The 17,761-nt window shown below is 41.5% G+C and overlaps 1 protein-coding gene across 1 annotated transcript; it reads right to left on the bottom strand.

Moving 5' to 3' along the window:
* Nucleotides 1-633: 633 nt before the first annotated feature.
* On the bottom strand, nucleotides 634-16,185 carry LOC109875544 (trafficking regulator of GLUT4 1-like). Its single transcript, XM_020467887.2, has 3 exons — nucleotides 14,963-16,185; nucleotides 3,668-3,794; nucleotides 634-3,348 (listed from the first exon to the last, which is right to left on the bottom strand). Exons 1-3 carry the CDS (start codon nucleotides 15,377-15,379, stop codon nucleotides 3,338-3,340), a joined length of 555 nt encoding a protein of 184 aa, XP_020323476.1. The 5' UTR covers nucleotides 15,380-16,185; the 3' UTR covers nucleotides 634-3,337.
* Nucleotides 16,186-17,761: the final 1,576 nt, after the last annotated feature.

The raw sequence follows: 17,761 nt of genomic DNA, 5'->3' as shown, positions 1-17,761 counted from the left end.
CCTTTACACCCCTCTCTCACACTACCCTTTACACCCCTCTCTCACACTACCCTTTACACCCCCTCTCTCACACTATGCCTTACACCCCCTCTCACACTACCCTTTACACCCCCTCTCTCACACTACCCTTTACACCCCCTCTCTCTCACTACCCTTTACACCCCCTCTCTCACTACCCTTTACACCCCCTCTCTCACACTACCCTTTACACCCCCTCTCTCACACTACCCTTTACACCCCCTCTCTCACACTACCCCTTACACCCCCTCTCTCACACTACCCCTTACACCCCCTCTCTCACACTACCCCTTACACCCCCTCTCTCACACTACCCCTTACACCCCCTCTCTCACACTACCCTTTACACGCCCTCTCTCACACTACCCTTTACACCCCCTCTCTCACACTACCCCTTACACCCCCTCTCTCACACTACCCCTTACACCCCCTCTCTCACACTACCCCTTACACCCCCTCTCTCACACTACCCTTTACATCCCCTCTCTCACACTACCCCTTACACCCCCTCTCTCACACTACCCCTAGACCATTCCTCTATGACATACTCTGTCCATGCACAAGCACACAGATCAATGCTATCCAAACCCACATAAATCAATCCAACTCACCGGAGACCATGCATGGTAATGTTTATTCCAAACATGCAGAATGTTCACAACAGAGATGGAAACCAGCATATACATATGCTATCAAAAGGGGAAGAAATAAGGACATAAAAAATTGAATTGAAAGTCACTGTTTTACTGACACAGAACAGCATGTATACATCTCTCAGCAGAAAGATGGTCAGGGAAGTATGTGTTGTAAAAGTGGAATTCCATGTGCTAACAGTGAAATTACCAGACAAATTTGTCTTAGGAATTATGTTGAATTTTGGATTCCCCCCAAGGCAGGTTTCTAAAAGCTCTTTAGGTGTGTGTGGGAAGTTAGTTTGTGCATGCCTGTTGCCCAGAGATAGACATTACAGCTCTTTCGACAGGGATGTCTCTTCAGCCCACCTGTCAAGTGAAGCACACTGTGGCTGTACGAGCGTGCTATTGTACAATATAACTTGTATAGCAACATCAACTTGCTGCCCTTTTTGTTATCATACCCAAAGATGTGCTGTAAGGCTGTCCTGAGTTCAGTGCTTTTAAACATTGTGACCATGTTGAGTCATTCAACAGCTGTGGTCCTATTTCTATTTGTTGTTTCTAGAAATACAGTACAGATGCCAAAGATTTTCACATATTGTCGAGAGTTTCCAGGTTTTATCTAGTGCTTTGCATGCTTAGACAGGGGCAGAGTTGTTTTTTATTCAGCAAGGAATTAACCAATGTGTGTTCATAGTTTAGAAGATTCAAAGGAGACCTCAAATGTTAATATGGTGACCTTTTTCACCAATTACAGGTGCTTTTTCAATCATTTTATATCTCTTTGAACATTTTATATTCAGGCCAGATCAATTCAATCAAATTATCATAGAATTATTTATCTTTGATCTCATGTGTAGCTAACACCTACATTAACCCTTGATAAGATAAGCAGTTGAATCAAGAAAATATGAATAATCGCTAACGTCATTTCAGTATTGAAATCAAATGGGAGTTGAAGAGCATCAGTTACGAGAGTAATACAAACATGAATTAAGTCCAAACAAGGTTGTTACAAAGCATCATGTAGTGGTACTGAAGGTTTTATAAGAGGTGTTATGACCTTCCAGTAAACATCTGAAGTGTGTCAATATAACAGTCCTTTTGTTGTGTTACCGCAGTAGAATTAGAGCCAACTGTGTGACTTATTCCAGATGGCATGGTGACACATTTGAATACAGACAAACGAGTGTGTTACAGGTACAGAGAGAACTGCTGCAAATCAATCAATCAAACCTCAAAACAATGTTCCTTTAACGTTACAGTGGGTCCTTACAATGACATACAACAACCTGGGTACCGTTTAGCCCAAAGCATGCCTATATAATATTGCATATATTCTTCATATAAATACATGTCATACCGATACAGCACGGTGGCAATAGGTTAAGGATTGGTGTTGGTCTCTGTAGTACTACAAAATACATTCAGTGAAACAAGTTACATTAACAGTCCAGGTAATGAGACCAGGTACTGGTGTAGGGTGGGTTGGAATTGGAGGGCGGGCAGTGGGGAAGGGGACAGTGATGGTTCTGACAAATTGAATATTCTCAGACTTATGCCCATGTTCTGGCATGGATGTTTGGAGGGGATGGGGAGGGTAGGCATGCACATTAATATAGTCAGACCCCTCCCACAGCAAGGCAGGGGAGAAGAGGGTTCTGTTTCTGTCCTTACCCACAGTCAACCCACATGGAGCTGAAACACTCACAGTATGTTCAATTCACTCTCCAAAGGCTCTAAGCAACTGGCTCGTTATATCCCAAGGTAAAAACACAGACAAACAAATATGAATCCACAAAATAAATTAAAAAGGTTGGCTATCTACAGTCAAGACATGCATGCAAGTGGTCTCTTATTTTTGTCAAAAACCTAAAAATAAAAAAAACAAATTCAAAAACATCTTCTCTGAATTGTGTTCCCTGATCAAATATTACATACTTCGGCAAACCATAGTAGGCGACAGCCACTGCCAGCCAGGTAGCCATCTTAACCTGTTAAGTCTCAATCATCGCAGCCCAACATACACAACTTTTATAAAATGTGAATTGATATATTAATCTGTATATACTTATATTGCAAATATATCTGTATAGTTGTATATGCTTTCAATGCAGGCGGTCAGGCCAACTAGGTATACATTTAGGTTATTATTCAGCTGTCTTGATGTTTGGAGTCCATTTTCAAGGTCTCCTTCCATTCTTGATACAGAAAAGTTTGTATCACTTCATTCCTCTGTTCATCCCTCTCTTCTTCATCTTAAGACTATTTTTACTCCACAGAGAATCGAATGAGAGTAGCAAGTCCCTCAAACCAAAAGTCAATTGTCCAACGTTCTTTTGAAACCCTTTTTATGTTAAGGATTTTCTTTTTCATCAAGCAAATGTTACTGTAATCTAATGCATGCATATCTGGATATTTTTGCTTTGGTTTATTCATTTGCTAGTGTATTTCCTACTGCATTTCCTACTGCATTTCCTACTGCATTTCCTACTGCATTTCCTACTGCATTTCCTACTCTTCTTTAAACTTCTTAATTTTTTGCCTTGATCTTGATTACAGTGTGGAGCAGGTGATGATATTTTTTTTTCATCTCAGGAATCAATGGAATTTATATATTTTTTCCATGCTGCATCCTCTGCTTGGCTTGCAGCAGTGCTCTTGTTTCATAGTATATACACTGGTCACTTGGTTACTGTTAGGGAGGAGAGAGCGGGGGAGGTGAGAGACAGAAAGGTTAAGGTCCAGTCATTCCTACAGTATGACAGGCTGGTCTGTAGCTGAAACAGCAGAAAGGATACTCTCCTTGCCACAAAGCCAGCCTGCTATAGCTGCAGTCTTCAATCAATCCACACAGAGCTCAGAAATCTGCTGAGCTGACACACAGACACACACACTTTCCAGGCATCAATGTGATTGATGACAGACTGGTGTATGTTCATATATTACCTTGAAATTGTTATGCAGTATGTGCATGTGTTTATGCATTGCAGCGATGTGTGTGTGTTACTTACCAGAGACCGTTACAGAGACGACTATGATGAGCACACCCAGGAATATGGAAACGACACTGAGGAGTCGAGCCAGTTTACCCAGTCTCTTAGCGCCGTCCATGTCTCCCGACTGCAGGCTGTTTCTTGACTGAAGAGGAGAGGAGAGGACACACAACACAAGACCAGATGCATTTACACCCCCACAGAGGACACACAACACAAGACCAGATGCATTTACACCCCCACAGAGACACAACACCAGACCAGATGCATTTACACCCCCACAGAGACACAACACCAGACCAGATGCATTTACACCCCCACAGAGACACAACACCAGACCAGATGCATTTACACCCCCACAGAGACACAACACCAGACCAGATGCATTTACACCCCCACAGAGACACAACACCAGACCAGATGCATTTACACCCCCACAGAGACACAACACCAGACCAGATGCATTTACACCCCCACAGAGACACAACCGTCACGACACAATTTGAGTTGTTACGTTTTACATTTTGGTCATTTAGCATACAATCTTATCCAGATCTTGAACTACACCTTTCTCATGTCATCTTATAGTCAAACTGTCTGACGTCTTACTTCCTGTCTGTATGACTTGTGCTCTTGTGGGAAAGCTGAATCTTACAACTGAAACTCTTAAATCCATACAGAGATTCATGGGAAAACTTGTTCTCAAACATACCTGGACATGATTTAATTTGGCAGTTTCACTCAGTCACTGAAATATTTATCAGTTGCTAGTCCATTAATGCACAGAGAAATGACTTTAAAGTGGAATGAACGCTGAGAGATTTCCTACAACTCGACAAAATTTGGGACCATTTCATTGCAGACCTTTTATTTATTTACACTTTTGCCAGGTTCTTTATTGAATATTTTACAATAACGACTTGACCAAGAGGTTATCCTTGTTGTATAAAGTATTTCCAATATTTGGAAACAACAGTGAGGCCTATTGATTGATTGATTATCAAACTTTGTCTGCAGAGCCTTTAGGTTGCTATTGATTGAAGTTGATGAACAGTGTAGTGTGGGCCTTACTGTAAATCACACAAGGCAGCTTTATACTGTACTATACGTACATCTATGGCAGACAATAGAGACAGGTTGACAGACTGGAGTGGTGTGTGTGTGTGTGTGTCTAAGACGGGACCACAGGAGGTGATTGAGAGACACAAAAGACAAATACCTCTGATTATGGCACCGGGTTGCAATTACCCAGTTCCTAGAATGCCACATTCACCCATTAATCCGCCACTGCTTTTCTCTTTGGATGAGCAGTAGAAATCCCCCACCCCCAATGACCTCAGCCTCTTGACTGGGGTACAGTGGTGTATTATCTGTTTCTGTCATCACCACATCTAACAGATTGTAAACCAGAATCTAACCAATCATCTCAAAAAAGATATAGGAAAACAACAAAATGCTAACCCCAGGTATACAGTACTATCTGAGCATGAACCAAAAGCACTTCAAGAAGCATGTGGGTGCTGTCCATGGTGCTGGACTGGCCTCTATGAGGGTCTATGTTTTAATTGATATCAAAGTCAGATCAGTTTTAACCACATAATGGATGAATGATAGAAGGAAACACTTTCAAAGTATTCTAACTGGGGGGAAATTACATAACTCTGAATTCAATTAGCCTTTATTAAACCATGACATCTATGGAGATGACTGGAGGCTCTTCTGTAATGGTGATCCCACTTCTAGAACACTTTCTTCCCCATCTCCTTCATAATACCCCTCCATTTGTCTCTTTTGATGATGAAAATTATATTGCATTGGCAGAATACAGTAATTCTCTATTAGCTAGGGATGCGTGTGTGTACAGTATGTGTGAACTTGCGTGAATGTGTGTGTATGTCTAAGCAAGGCGGGCTTCACCGTTTGCTGTTGTGTGTGTGTGTGATGCCCGCACTTGAGTGCATGTGTGTGTGCACTTATGTGCATTTGTGTGTCTGGCAGGACATCCAGATGTGGTTCAATACTTCCTGTTTAGAGCAGCTACTAGCTATGCATAATGCTGTGTGCATAGCGGCAGCCTCATTTAAATTCAGAACTGTGGGTGATAGTTACGTTTTTGAGCAGGCAGGGAGGAATGCAAATCATAATCTTAAACAGAACACAGTCATGCATTCTTTAAATGTCCTCTGATGCTTTAGGTCTTCTTAAGGACTGATCCGGGACAGAACCCTTCAATTGAATACATTATTTCTGCTTAGACCAGTGATGCTATATTTACTGTCTGATACTTTTTCAATATGCTGTCTGGTATGAGTACCAAAACTGTTAAGGGTTGACGAATAAATCCAGAAGACAACAGTACATGTGCAAATAGCACACCTCAAATGTAAATGCCTATAATATATAGGTAACTGCCAAAATAAAGGAAACACCAACATAAAGTGTCTTAATAGGGCATTGGGGCACCACGAGCCAGAACAGCTTCATTGCACCTTGGTATAGATTCTACATGTGTCTGGAACTCTTTTGGAGGGATGTGGCATCATTCTTCCATGAGAAATCCCATCATTTGGTGTTCTTTTGATGGTGGAAAATGCTGTGTCAGGCGCCACTCCAGAATCTCCCTTAAGTGTTAAGATCTGGTGACTGACACACACACACACACACACACACACACACACACACACACACACACACGCACACTTTAAACCATCTCCTTTGAGACTCCTGTTTCCTCTTCTTCATTGCTTAATGAACTCAGGAGCCTCACCTGGGGTGGAAACCCCTGCTTTTTATACTTTGTATCCCTCATTTATTCAATTGTTTCCTTTATTTTGGCAGTTTCCTGTAGATATTGTCATTGAAAGCCTGTGTAACACAAAACGATTTGTAAGCAATTTTTGTTGCAGTTGCAGGTTGCAAACGACGTCATCTCAAGTAACTTTGCTGATAAACAAAGCAACTCGAACACGAATGAGATTACCCTTTTATCACTGCAGAGAACACTCCGTCCTCCCTCCCTCACTTGCTCTCCCTCTCCATCCCTCTTTCCCCCCGTGTATCCCTCCCTTCATCCCTCTCCCTCCCTCTTCCCCCTACCCTTCCCCTGTCCTTCCTCCCTCTCCCTCTACCCATGAGCCTCGCTGTCTCTAGTGAGGCAGGAACTCACACAGTGCACTGGAAGTCAGATAAGCCTGGGTCAAAGACCTCCAGCTGTATTCTCAGAAAGAGTAAAGTAAGTATGTGTGTGTGTGTGTGTTAGCAGCTGGGGGTAGGTGGAAGGGAGCCTTCAGACTAGGTAATACATGGTTGTATTGATTTACAGGAAAAGGGAAACCTGCTCATATTTTTCTTATGAATGTGAAATTCAGCAAAAACCTGGCCTCTCATCCCACCTGCAGTACAACCAGGCAAGCCCACACAACAAACACACACACATCCCCCAGCCCTGTGGTTGTTCCCACTGCAGTCGAGGCTGGAGAGAGGTGGCGGGAGAAAGACGAGAGAGAATCGGAGACATAGAGAGAAGGACAGAATCAGAGATGAGATGGAGAGGAAGATGGCAGTAGAGACAGAGAAAGATGGAGAGAGAAAGATGTAGAACATGGAGAGCTATGAGTCTCTAAGAAAGTGCTCTACCTCCCTGCTGCTGCTGCCATTAATAATGAAGAGTGTGGTCCCAGGGATGGGAGCAGACTGGAGGACAGGAATTGTACTGTACATATACACACACACACACACACACACACACACACACACACACAGAGAGAGAGAATTGTGCCCAACCCTGGCGTGTGTGTGTATGCCCGTGTGTATTCAGATAACTCTAAAATGACTCCTTTCCTTCTCTCCCTCTTTGAAGTAATCGCTGATCTAACTTGATTTGATAGGCTAGATCAAGAGTTCCACTACGACCTAGCTTCTACCAATCCAGTCACGTCAGATCAGTGACCACTAAGGGAGGAATGACAGTAGGACACATTTCTACAGTATTGGAACGGAGCCCAAGGGCAGGGCAGGGTTAGAAAACCCTGGTGTGTAAGAGTCCACTGAAACACCTAATTCAACAATTCCACAACTTTATCAGTTGGATGTTACGTCCCTAAACAGACCACTGATCTTAACCACATTCAATTGGTCAGTCTATGTCTAAAAACAATTGGGTAGATTTTGAGAGCTAATTTACCAATCACATAATGTTTTGTTTTGTATTCCCATTGTGATTGGTACCTTAACTTATAGGACGCCATGTTAAGAGATCACTGATCTGACCGAGTTGGATCGGGGAAAACAATGTTTCTACCCTTCTGCTTACAACAACCTCCTTATGTCAAATCAGATACAGTGGGGCAAAAAAGTATTTAGTCAGCCACCAATTGTGCAAGTTCTCCCTCTTAAAAAGATGAGAGAGGCCTGTAATTTTCATCATAGGTAAACTTCAACTATGACAAGACAAAATGAGAGAAAAAAAATCCTGAAAATCACATTGTAGGATTTTTATGAATTTATTAGCAAATTATGGTGGAAAATAAGTATTTGGTCACCTACAAACAAGCAAGATTTTCCTGTAACTTCTTCTTTAATAGGCCCCTCTGTCCTCCACTCGTTACCTGTATTTATGGCACCTGTTTGAACTTGTTATCAGCATAAAAGACACCTGTCCACAACCTCAAACAGTCACACTCCAAACTCCACTATGGCCAAGAACAAAGAGCTGTCAAAGGACACCAGAAATAAAATTGTAGACCTGCACCAGGCTGGGAAGACTGCATCTGCAATAGGTAAGCAGCTTGGTTTGAAGAAATCAACTGTGGGAGCAATTATTAGGAAATGGAAGACATACAAGACCACTAATAATCTCCCTTGATCTGGGGCTCCACACAAGATCTCACCCCGCGGGGTCAAAATGATCACAAGAACGGTGAGCAAAAATCCCAGAACCACACGGGGGGACGTAGTGAATGACCTGCAGAGAGCTGGGACCAAAGTAACAAAGCCTACCATCAGTAACACACTACGCCGCCAGGGACTCAAATCCTGCAGTGCCAGACGTGTCCCCCTGCTTAAGCCAGTACATGTCCAGGCCGTCTGAAGTTTGTTAGAGAGCATTTGGATGATCCAGAAGAAGATTGGGAGAATGTCATATGGTCAGATGAAACCAAAATATAACTTTTTGGTAAAAACTCACCTCATTGTGTTTGGAGGACAAAGAATGCTGAGTTGCATCCAAAGAACACCATACCTACTGTGAAGCATGGGGGTGGAAACATCATGCTTTGGGGCTGTTTTTCTGCAAAGGGACCAGGACGACTGATCCGTGTAAAGGAAAGAATGAATGGGGCCATGTATCGTGAGATTTTGAGTAAAAACCTCCTTCCATCAGCAAGGGCATTAAAGATGAAACGTGGCTGGGTCTTTCAGCATGACAATGATCCCAAACACACCGCCCGGGCAAAGAAGGAGTGGCTTCGTAAGAAGCATTTCAAGGTCCTGGAGTGGCCTAGCCAGTCTCCAGATCTCAACCCCATAGAAAATCTTTGGAGGGAGTTGAAAGTCCATGTTGCCCAGCAACAGCCCCAAAACATCACTGCTCTAGAGGAGATCTGCATGGAGGAATGGGCCAAAATACCAGCAACAGTGTGTGAAAATCTTGTGAAGACTTACAGAAAACGTTTGACCTCTGTCATTGCCAACAAAGGGTATATAACAAAGTATTGAGAAACTTTTGTTATTGACCAAATACTTATTTTCCACCATAATTTGCAAATAAATTCATTGAAAATCCTACAATGTGATTTTCTGGATTTTCTTTTCTCATTTTGTCTGTCATAGTTGAAGTGTACCTATGATGAAAATTACAGGCCTCTCTCATCTTTTTAAGTGGGAGAACTTGCACAATTGGTGGCTGACTAAATACTTTTTTTGCCCCACTGTATCTCCTCAAGGATGGACAGATACGGCTTTGAAGTATCCACATAAGGCATCATGAGTCCTCATTAATGGTTGTTTTCAGTCAAAGAGCTGGGAGGTTGGTACATGTGGACAGTAAATTGGATTGTGCGTAGAAGGCTTGAATGAGGCAAGCCTGTATCTCTAAGGAAGAGAAAGGCTGGAGAAAGTATTCCATTATTCTATTCCAGAGGTAGACTGATGATTCACATAGTTTAATCCACTGTCATGTATTCGAGGAAACAATGACAATGGTGCATTGTTTTATCCATACAACATTAAGAGGCTGTTTCCAGGGCACAGATTAAGCCTAGTTCGGGAGTAAAAAGCAAGCTCAATGGAAAATCGCCATTGGGTGTAGTACTATATCAGCAGAGCTACTTCAGTAATAGCTAAATTGCTGCTACAAATGCTTTTAGACTTTTACCTAAGTAGTATTTTATTGGGTGACTTTCACTTTTACTTGAGTAACTTTCTATTAAGGTATCATTACTTTTACTCAAGTATGACAATTGGATAACTATTCCACCATTGTCCTTTCCAAGTTTTCAGAGGGAATGCTGATTTCAAAACTACCCAACGTAGCAGCTGCACATGATTACTAATAAGCCATTTAGACACACACACACACACGGCTCCCCCTTCCCACACCTTAAAAGAAAGAGAAAAATATCCATTGGGCTGAAGCTTGAAGCTCATATTTCACCAGTGAACATGCCGAGCGTGCAGTAGCAGTTTGGGCCTAGCAGTCAGTCCCATTACCTGGAAAGGCCTGCACAGCCAATAAAAGCCCATGACCCTGTCTCTCTCTGCCTCTCCACGCCACAGAATTGACTCCACGTCTTCTGCGTCTGCCAGCAGCAACCTCAATACCAATAGTCATCAGTACAGCTGTCTTACATCTGTTAAGCCTAACTTGCTTTTCTACTTACAGATCAGCATGAGTTGGCCATTGGTGGTTGAACAAGATATACTGTACAATATATAATATATATACTATAACGTTTTTTTGTGCCTTAGGTGATTGAGCAATATACTGTATTATTAACCAGTTGTTTGGTATTCAGTGTTATGAAATTATGGAATGAATTTATCCACACGTGTAGATAAAGAATGGAGGCAAAAGTCATTTTCCCCTTTTAAAATAAAGATTTTAGGATTTATTATATTTTTCCCTTTTGATTAAACTCCTATCTGTTTCAGTGTTAAAAAATGTGTTCTAGCCAATCTGTAGGCTGCCTGAATAATCTTTACAAGTCCACCACTGTGGCGGGCAGGTAATATTGTAATTTTCTATCCTGATGCTAGCCCTGTATTCCCTGTGTGTGTGTGTGTGTGTGTGTGTGTGTGTGTGTGTGTGTGTGTGTGTGTGTGTGTGTGTGTGTGTGTGTGTGTGTGTGTGTGTGTGTGAGAGAGAGAGAGATTGTCTTGCTCCCCTCAGGGCTGAAAAGATGTTTATCAAAGCTACGTAGCTGGCTAACTGTTGCAATTTGCCCTCTGCAGAAAGGTTCAATTGACTTCTATCGCCTTCTATTGAGTTAGTGGCCATCTCTGGTTTCTACCCCTTCCCTCTCATCTTCCCTCTCTTTCTCTCCCTCCCTCTGTCAGCTACGATGCTGGGTCCATTAGGAGAGAACTGTTGTTGTCAGAACTGCCATGTTTTATAAACTGAATGTTTTATTATTGTGTGCTATCCCTGTCTGAGTCATCCTGCAAGCCCAAAGATAGAAGACACATGCGCCAAATTGTGTTCTTCTAAACTGGCTAGAGCCATTTATACCTGGACCAAACTTATCTTATTAGAACACTAGCATAGAAAATGTAGCCTACAGCAAGGGCAGACGCCAACATGTAGGCCAGTCACAACTTAAGTCAGACACAAACTCTGTGGAGGTTTCAGCATCATAACCGCAGTGTAATGAGATCTATAAAAAACACCTGAAACATCTCAGTAGTTTCAACACAACCCTCTCCAAAACTTCTCTAGCTATTACACTCTTAGAAAAAAAGTGCTAAGGAGAACCATACATTCTTCTGTTTGTCCACATAGGAGGGGAACATTTTTTGGAGCTTCAAAGAACCCCATGTAAATGATTCAACCTATCTGGCTCTATGAAGGGTTCCAGGCCTTTTTTTGAGGGCCTAGTTATACTCTAACACAATGGTGTTAGAACAATCTGAGTTTACAGGCCACATCGGGCCTGCAAGTCACATTATGCTGGCTTGCAAAGTGATTTCTCTAGATCTTTTATTTTAATTTTTCCTATTGCCATTATTTAGTTTTTTTCCCATGTACATTTTATATCCTGAGATTTTAGACTATTCTGAAAATATTTTTAGTAAGAGGACATTGAGTTTTTAATATTGGTCAGGTATATCAGGTGATCCTCTGCAAATAAATGTTGTTTGTATTTATGTTTACCAATACTGATACCTGTTATGTTTGGGTCCTGTCTAATTCTTTCTGCAAGCAGGTTCAATTGCCAGTGCAAACAGGAGTGGGAAGAGAAGACATCCCTGTCTAAAGCAATTTCATTAGATCATGAATTATTTGTGTATATTTTAGCTTGAGGGCATTTATGTAAGATTTTTATTAAATGTATTATTTCAGCTGGAAAGTTGAAAGCTTTCAAAGTTTTGAATAGAAAAGGCCATTCAAAACGGTCGAAAGACTCTTTGGCATCAACAGCCATTATTGATAAATCTACATCTTGTTTTTAGCATATTGAATTAAACTGAAACATGTTCTTGTATTTGTTTGGAAGTGTCTATTTTGAATAAACCCTGTTTGATTGCTATATATAAGGTCTGGTAAGACTTTTGTCATTCTATTGCTTATGATGTTTGTTATTATTTCTGTTCTCAAAGGTCTCTATGAACTCTAAGTATCGATTTTAAAAGCTTCGAATTTTTACCACACGACTACAACATTGATTGTGTCCAGCATAAGAGGTTGGCTACCATAAGCGTGTACACAGGTTGCATCATTACATTGCTGTATGGTATATTTGACGTAGTATTCGCAATCCATGCGCGGCATCACAACAAAAAGAATCACGCTACACATTAGCAACTTCTTTGGTGGTTTATCTACTTCCGTATCTGATACCACACTTCAAAGCAATGCACACAGATGGAAGAATCCAATGCATGCGACACACTGCACGCAGTACCACACACCGTAAATCTGGCAATCTGGCAGATGAGTCACAGCAGTGTGGACTTCCTCCCATTGAAATGAATGGACTTCCGCCAGAACGCATACGGTTTGACACAACCGGTGTGCACGAGGCTTAACACTATAGCCTACATACACTGTGCCTCTCTTAGGGCTATGGAATTCATGATATTTTGTCTGGCGGTTATTGTCATGCAAAAGACTGCCGGTCTCACGGTAAAGTACCGTTAATTAACATAAACAAGTTTAGCATCTCCAGGACTCCACAAATACACACCACATACAAGCTGCTGATGCGTGCCTTTGGAACATCTACATTTTAAAAAAGTCTAATAAATAAATGGAATATAAACCATAACAATAAATCCATTATTTATTTTACGCAGGTCTAAAGAAACATAATATGAAGGACATTCATTTCAGAAGAACAAAATATGAGTTGGCCTACTGTATGTTATCTGGGTATGCGCCTTGCCACAGGCTGTAGCTTGTTCATTTAGCAGACAAGATATGCTTATAAGTCCTGTGCCATTATTTTATATTATACCACAGCATTGTTGAATACTCGTTTCTGATTGGCTAGAAGGGCATTCTAGAGTGGACATTAAAACCAGATAAAGGGACAGTTGGCAAAGATATTGGGACAGCTTGCGCCTACACACTTGCTACTTACTACAAAGTTACAGAACCACACAAACCGACATTTAATACATTAGCTAGCATTGATTTGTTTTTGCAGAGACATATTTGTTTGGAGCAACTGATGACCTAACGTGGTGAGTGATGAACATTAATTTCTCTGGTCCCTACTGCAGTGTTGCAGCCATGACGCATGTGGCGCTATGCTGTCAAATCACGTTTCTAGGTTGACCAACTGTTTTCAACAACTGATATTTTTTAGTTTGGTTGTCATATTGGCAGGTTTGCTAGCAACAAACTATTTAGCTAACTTCTAGCCTAATTTTGGATTTGCAGTGCGATCTCCTCGTAATGAACACTGTCAAGTGTCCTGACGAGAAGGCAGACATTGTTATGGATGTATCCAAATGAATGTCAACCGAAAACAGCTACTGTCCCTTTCGTTGTGTTAGGCTTTGAAACAACATCCACATCGACAATGTGTTGCACACAGTTTCAACCTGTTGTTGAAACTTCTATCTTCAAATTGATCAATCCAACTCAATAATATACGCTTTTAATCACAATGCATTTTGTGTGTATTACACAATTTTCTGTCTTTATCACGCATTCGTGTACATTACACGAACTCCACTTTGTTGTGGCTAACATTAGCTAGGCTAGCTATGTGGCTAACGTTAGTTTGTTACGGGTGATGGATATGTCATGTGATCCCAGTTTTTGCGATCCCTCCAAATGTAAGCAGACTTTTGCTTAAAAACAATATCATTCTGGCCAGCATCCTCATTGATAAATCTGCTGCAACAAAGGCTACATAAATGTGCCAACACTGGCCATATTTTTGCCCAACTGGGACATCATGGCATGTGCATGGCACCCAGTACAGGAAGTGCAAGTATGCTGCAAATATTTTCTGAATGAAGCAGCAGGGAGGGCTGTAATTGAGTGCCTCCCCTCCCTTCCCACCTCCATTCCCACAAGGTAGGCTAAAGTAGTTGAAAAAATACTGGCAACATAAATGTGATCGATATACTGTCCTTTTCCCTTTATCATACAATTATTTGTTGAATAGTTGTAGGTTTAGGCCTCTATTACAATCCATATCGCGGAAATTCAGCGTTACAGCATGATTGAAATGTAAATATAATGTTCCGTGTTAGCAGAGACTGCATTCAAGGTAAACACTGCATATGTCGGCAAAATCGGAAATGACCTTTACATTTCTAGCATGCAATCTGTAAACTTCAGCGATACAGATTGAATAGAGCCCTTAGGCCTACACTTGATCACGAATGAGTAAAAAGGGGCTTTCGAATTCAACTTGGCTATTGGGCTACGATTTAGTGGAAACAGTCTGCATTCTAAACAATGCTGTTTGAGGTTATTACTACTGTTAATATCCTAGGTCTATTTTATTAAGATATTGCAAATAATGATTCCCTTATCCCCCGATGTTTCATATATCAACACAGCATGGACAGTGAATTGACAAGAAACGACAGGCGTTTTTAGACGCCACTTTCCTAGACAGCCGATAGATATTCACTTACCATAATTGAAAATAACAAAGCAACAATGCTGACGGGCCAGACAGGGCAGAAGCAGGACAATATGACCAGTATGAGGTAGTCTTTGGGCTTTTGCGCTTCTTGGACCGCGGCGTTTCCGATGGAAGATGTGCAACTGCGACTCAAACTGACCCGGGACGGGGAAAGGGGGGCAGCAGCAAGGTGCCCTGCAGAGCCCGACCTAAAGGGCAAACTGTGGCCGTTCTGGTCTACATCCAGGTTTTTGTCGCTCCCCACGTTGACTGTGAAGGAGGAGGACATTTTCATACCGTTGCCGCCAGCGGGCTCGGTGGTCACGGGGCTGAGAAGTTTCTCCGTCTCCTGAGACTCGTTGGCGGGTGCGCGACCGCTCTCTCCCAGGATAGATTTCTCGAATTCAGTGTCTATGTTGATTGCCATTTCTTCAAAATCCAAAATATTTAAATTCGTTTCCAATAGAGGAAAAAAATGCCTGCTCGTGTAAAGTACTAAGACTGATTATAGTGGTGCTATATTCCCATTCTTTGACCTGATAAAAAATATATAGTTTAATTTATTTTTCGATTTTACAATACACACTAAGACTATGACTACCCACTGTAACCAATTGCGTGGCAAGTTGATATATATACTAATGCACTATTTAGGTTGGCTATGTCAACCACATGCGTTATAAATCAACCCCCTTCAATTAGAGATAAAACATATAGTGGTATTTTCCCGTTGGATTTTCGCATAATTCCTCCTCTAGAATCAAGAATGCCTTCCGCCTCAATTCCGCATTTCCATTCAAGCCATACGCGCTATCGGAAAGCGATCTCCTCTGAAATGTGCACTCCCTCTCTCCATCTGTAACGCCAGACCCAAAGAACAAATCACTCAGTGAAGCGCCTGTCGCCTGCCTTTTCAATCCCACCGCGATCCACAATTATTACCAGCTTTATATCTCACTTAAATAACCGTTTTATTTTTCATTCAAAGTAATAAAGAATGACGGAATGAGATTATTTTCAAACAAATATACCCCTAGAAACAGAGAAAGTGAGTTTGTGTCCTGTGTGTTGTTCCGCAACGGGTCGTGTGTCAAGACTGTTTCTCACGCTGCAGCAAGAGAGCCACTGGGATGAACTTGTAGCAGAGCAGTGCGGCGCCCCCTCCCCGTACCACTCCTCTCCTCTCCTCCCCTTTCTTTCTCTTCTTCCGTCCTTCCCAACATCAGCACCACTATGGAAGCGCGCCAGGAGCAGTAGAGGCAGGGCAGAATCTCTCTGGCGCTTTGATCCCCGCGTGGGACGCCTCAAAGCCTCTTATAATATAGGCTAATATAGGCCACTTATGCTATTCAAATTTTTCAAATTTATAGATATATCATTGATAATCTTAGGTTTGTTTGTGTAGATTTGCTCAATGTCCCAAGGACACGCTTGATTGAAAATGTGTACACCGTGTGGTAGGAATGTTAATTGTCTTTCACTATGCTCCCTTTACGCAGCAGGTCAGGAACCTTATATAGCCTACTGGTAAATGAATACCAAATCAATAACCTACCACGGGGTTGGTTTTATTTGTGGATACTGACATAGAAACTTTGTAGTTCAACCTTGAATTTAGGCTTCCATCCACATTCTGTATCGACTGATTATAAACAGTGGGTACACTTTTTCGGGTACAGCATTTAAAGCTGTAACTAGATTGATACTATGTAGAGCCCTAAAGTGCTTAATGTAATGATAAATGTTATGTTTTCTGCTGCTATGGTCCAAAGTGAGGACCTTTGACAAGTGAGGGCAGTTGGGTGTTTTCTGTTTTTGTGTCCTACACTCTTAAAAAAGGTTCCTTATAGGACCCAAAAGGGTTATATTGCTTGCTTCATATATGGATCAGAACCTTAGATGTTCTTCTTCACTGAACCAAAATGGTTCCATATGGTTCCCTGCATGGTGACATTTATGAATTATGGCTACTACTAATAAATATAAATATTTTTTGCTAACAATATAATTAAATAAACAATTAAATAATGGACAATAGAATAAATACTAGCATCGTTTTTAGAATGTATTGTCATTATATGCAACAAAAACAGTTTGGAAATATGCATTGGTGGGCAGGAAGGCATGACTTGTTTGAATGATGGCCCACATCAACTCTGGCTGACTTCTTTACAATACAATATAATGCAAAACAATGCAACTTTGTCCAGTTACAGCGAACAATAAAAATGTGTCTTCTGCTCCGTTCTCATTCCCCCAAACGGCAAACCTCAAACATACAGTTTAGATGTGCACATGTTTAAGTTGCAGTGCAGTGCCCCTGGACGAAGAGCATATTGTGTGGTTAAGGGCCTTGCTCAAACATACCTGAATTTGTCCAATAGAAACTCTTGTTTGCGACTGTTGGATTACACCCTAAATCAGCTAGATGCAGGCAAGAATGTGCAAGGCAGTATTCAATGTATCACTGTCTGTCACCTTGATTACTCAAATATCTCTCGACCTGTGCACCTACGCTGTAAACTTTCATTCATAGGCTCAGTTGTAGCAACCTCATGATGGGTATAGGGACATTATGAGTGTCATGTAGTAGCCTAAACCTATTGAGCTGGGTGAATGGAATATGAATGACATCCAATATGTTGTAATAGAAAGAAGGCCATCCTCCAAAAAATTATTGTCCTCCCTCATCTTAAAGAGCACCGACCGCCACTGGCAGACATACAGTATATAATTACTATGATGTAGAAGACCAATACCTGCAGTTGTTGTCAGCAGCAGCCGAAAGAGAGATCCTCTGCCTCTGATG

This window comes from Oncorhynchus kisutch, linkage group LG18 (assembly GCF_002021735.2).
Source record: "Oncorhynchus kisutch isolate 150728-3 linkage group LG18, Okis_V2, whole genome shotgun sequence".
Classification (NCBI taxonomy): Eukaryota; Metazoa; Chordata; class Actinopteri; order Salmoniformes; family Salmonidae; genus Oncorhynchus; species Oncorhynchus kisutch.
This window is presented reverse-complemented; position numbering and strand designations above follow the sequence as displayed.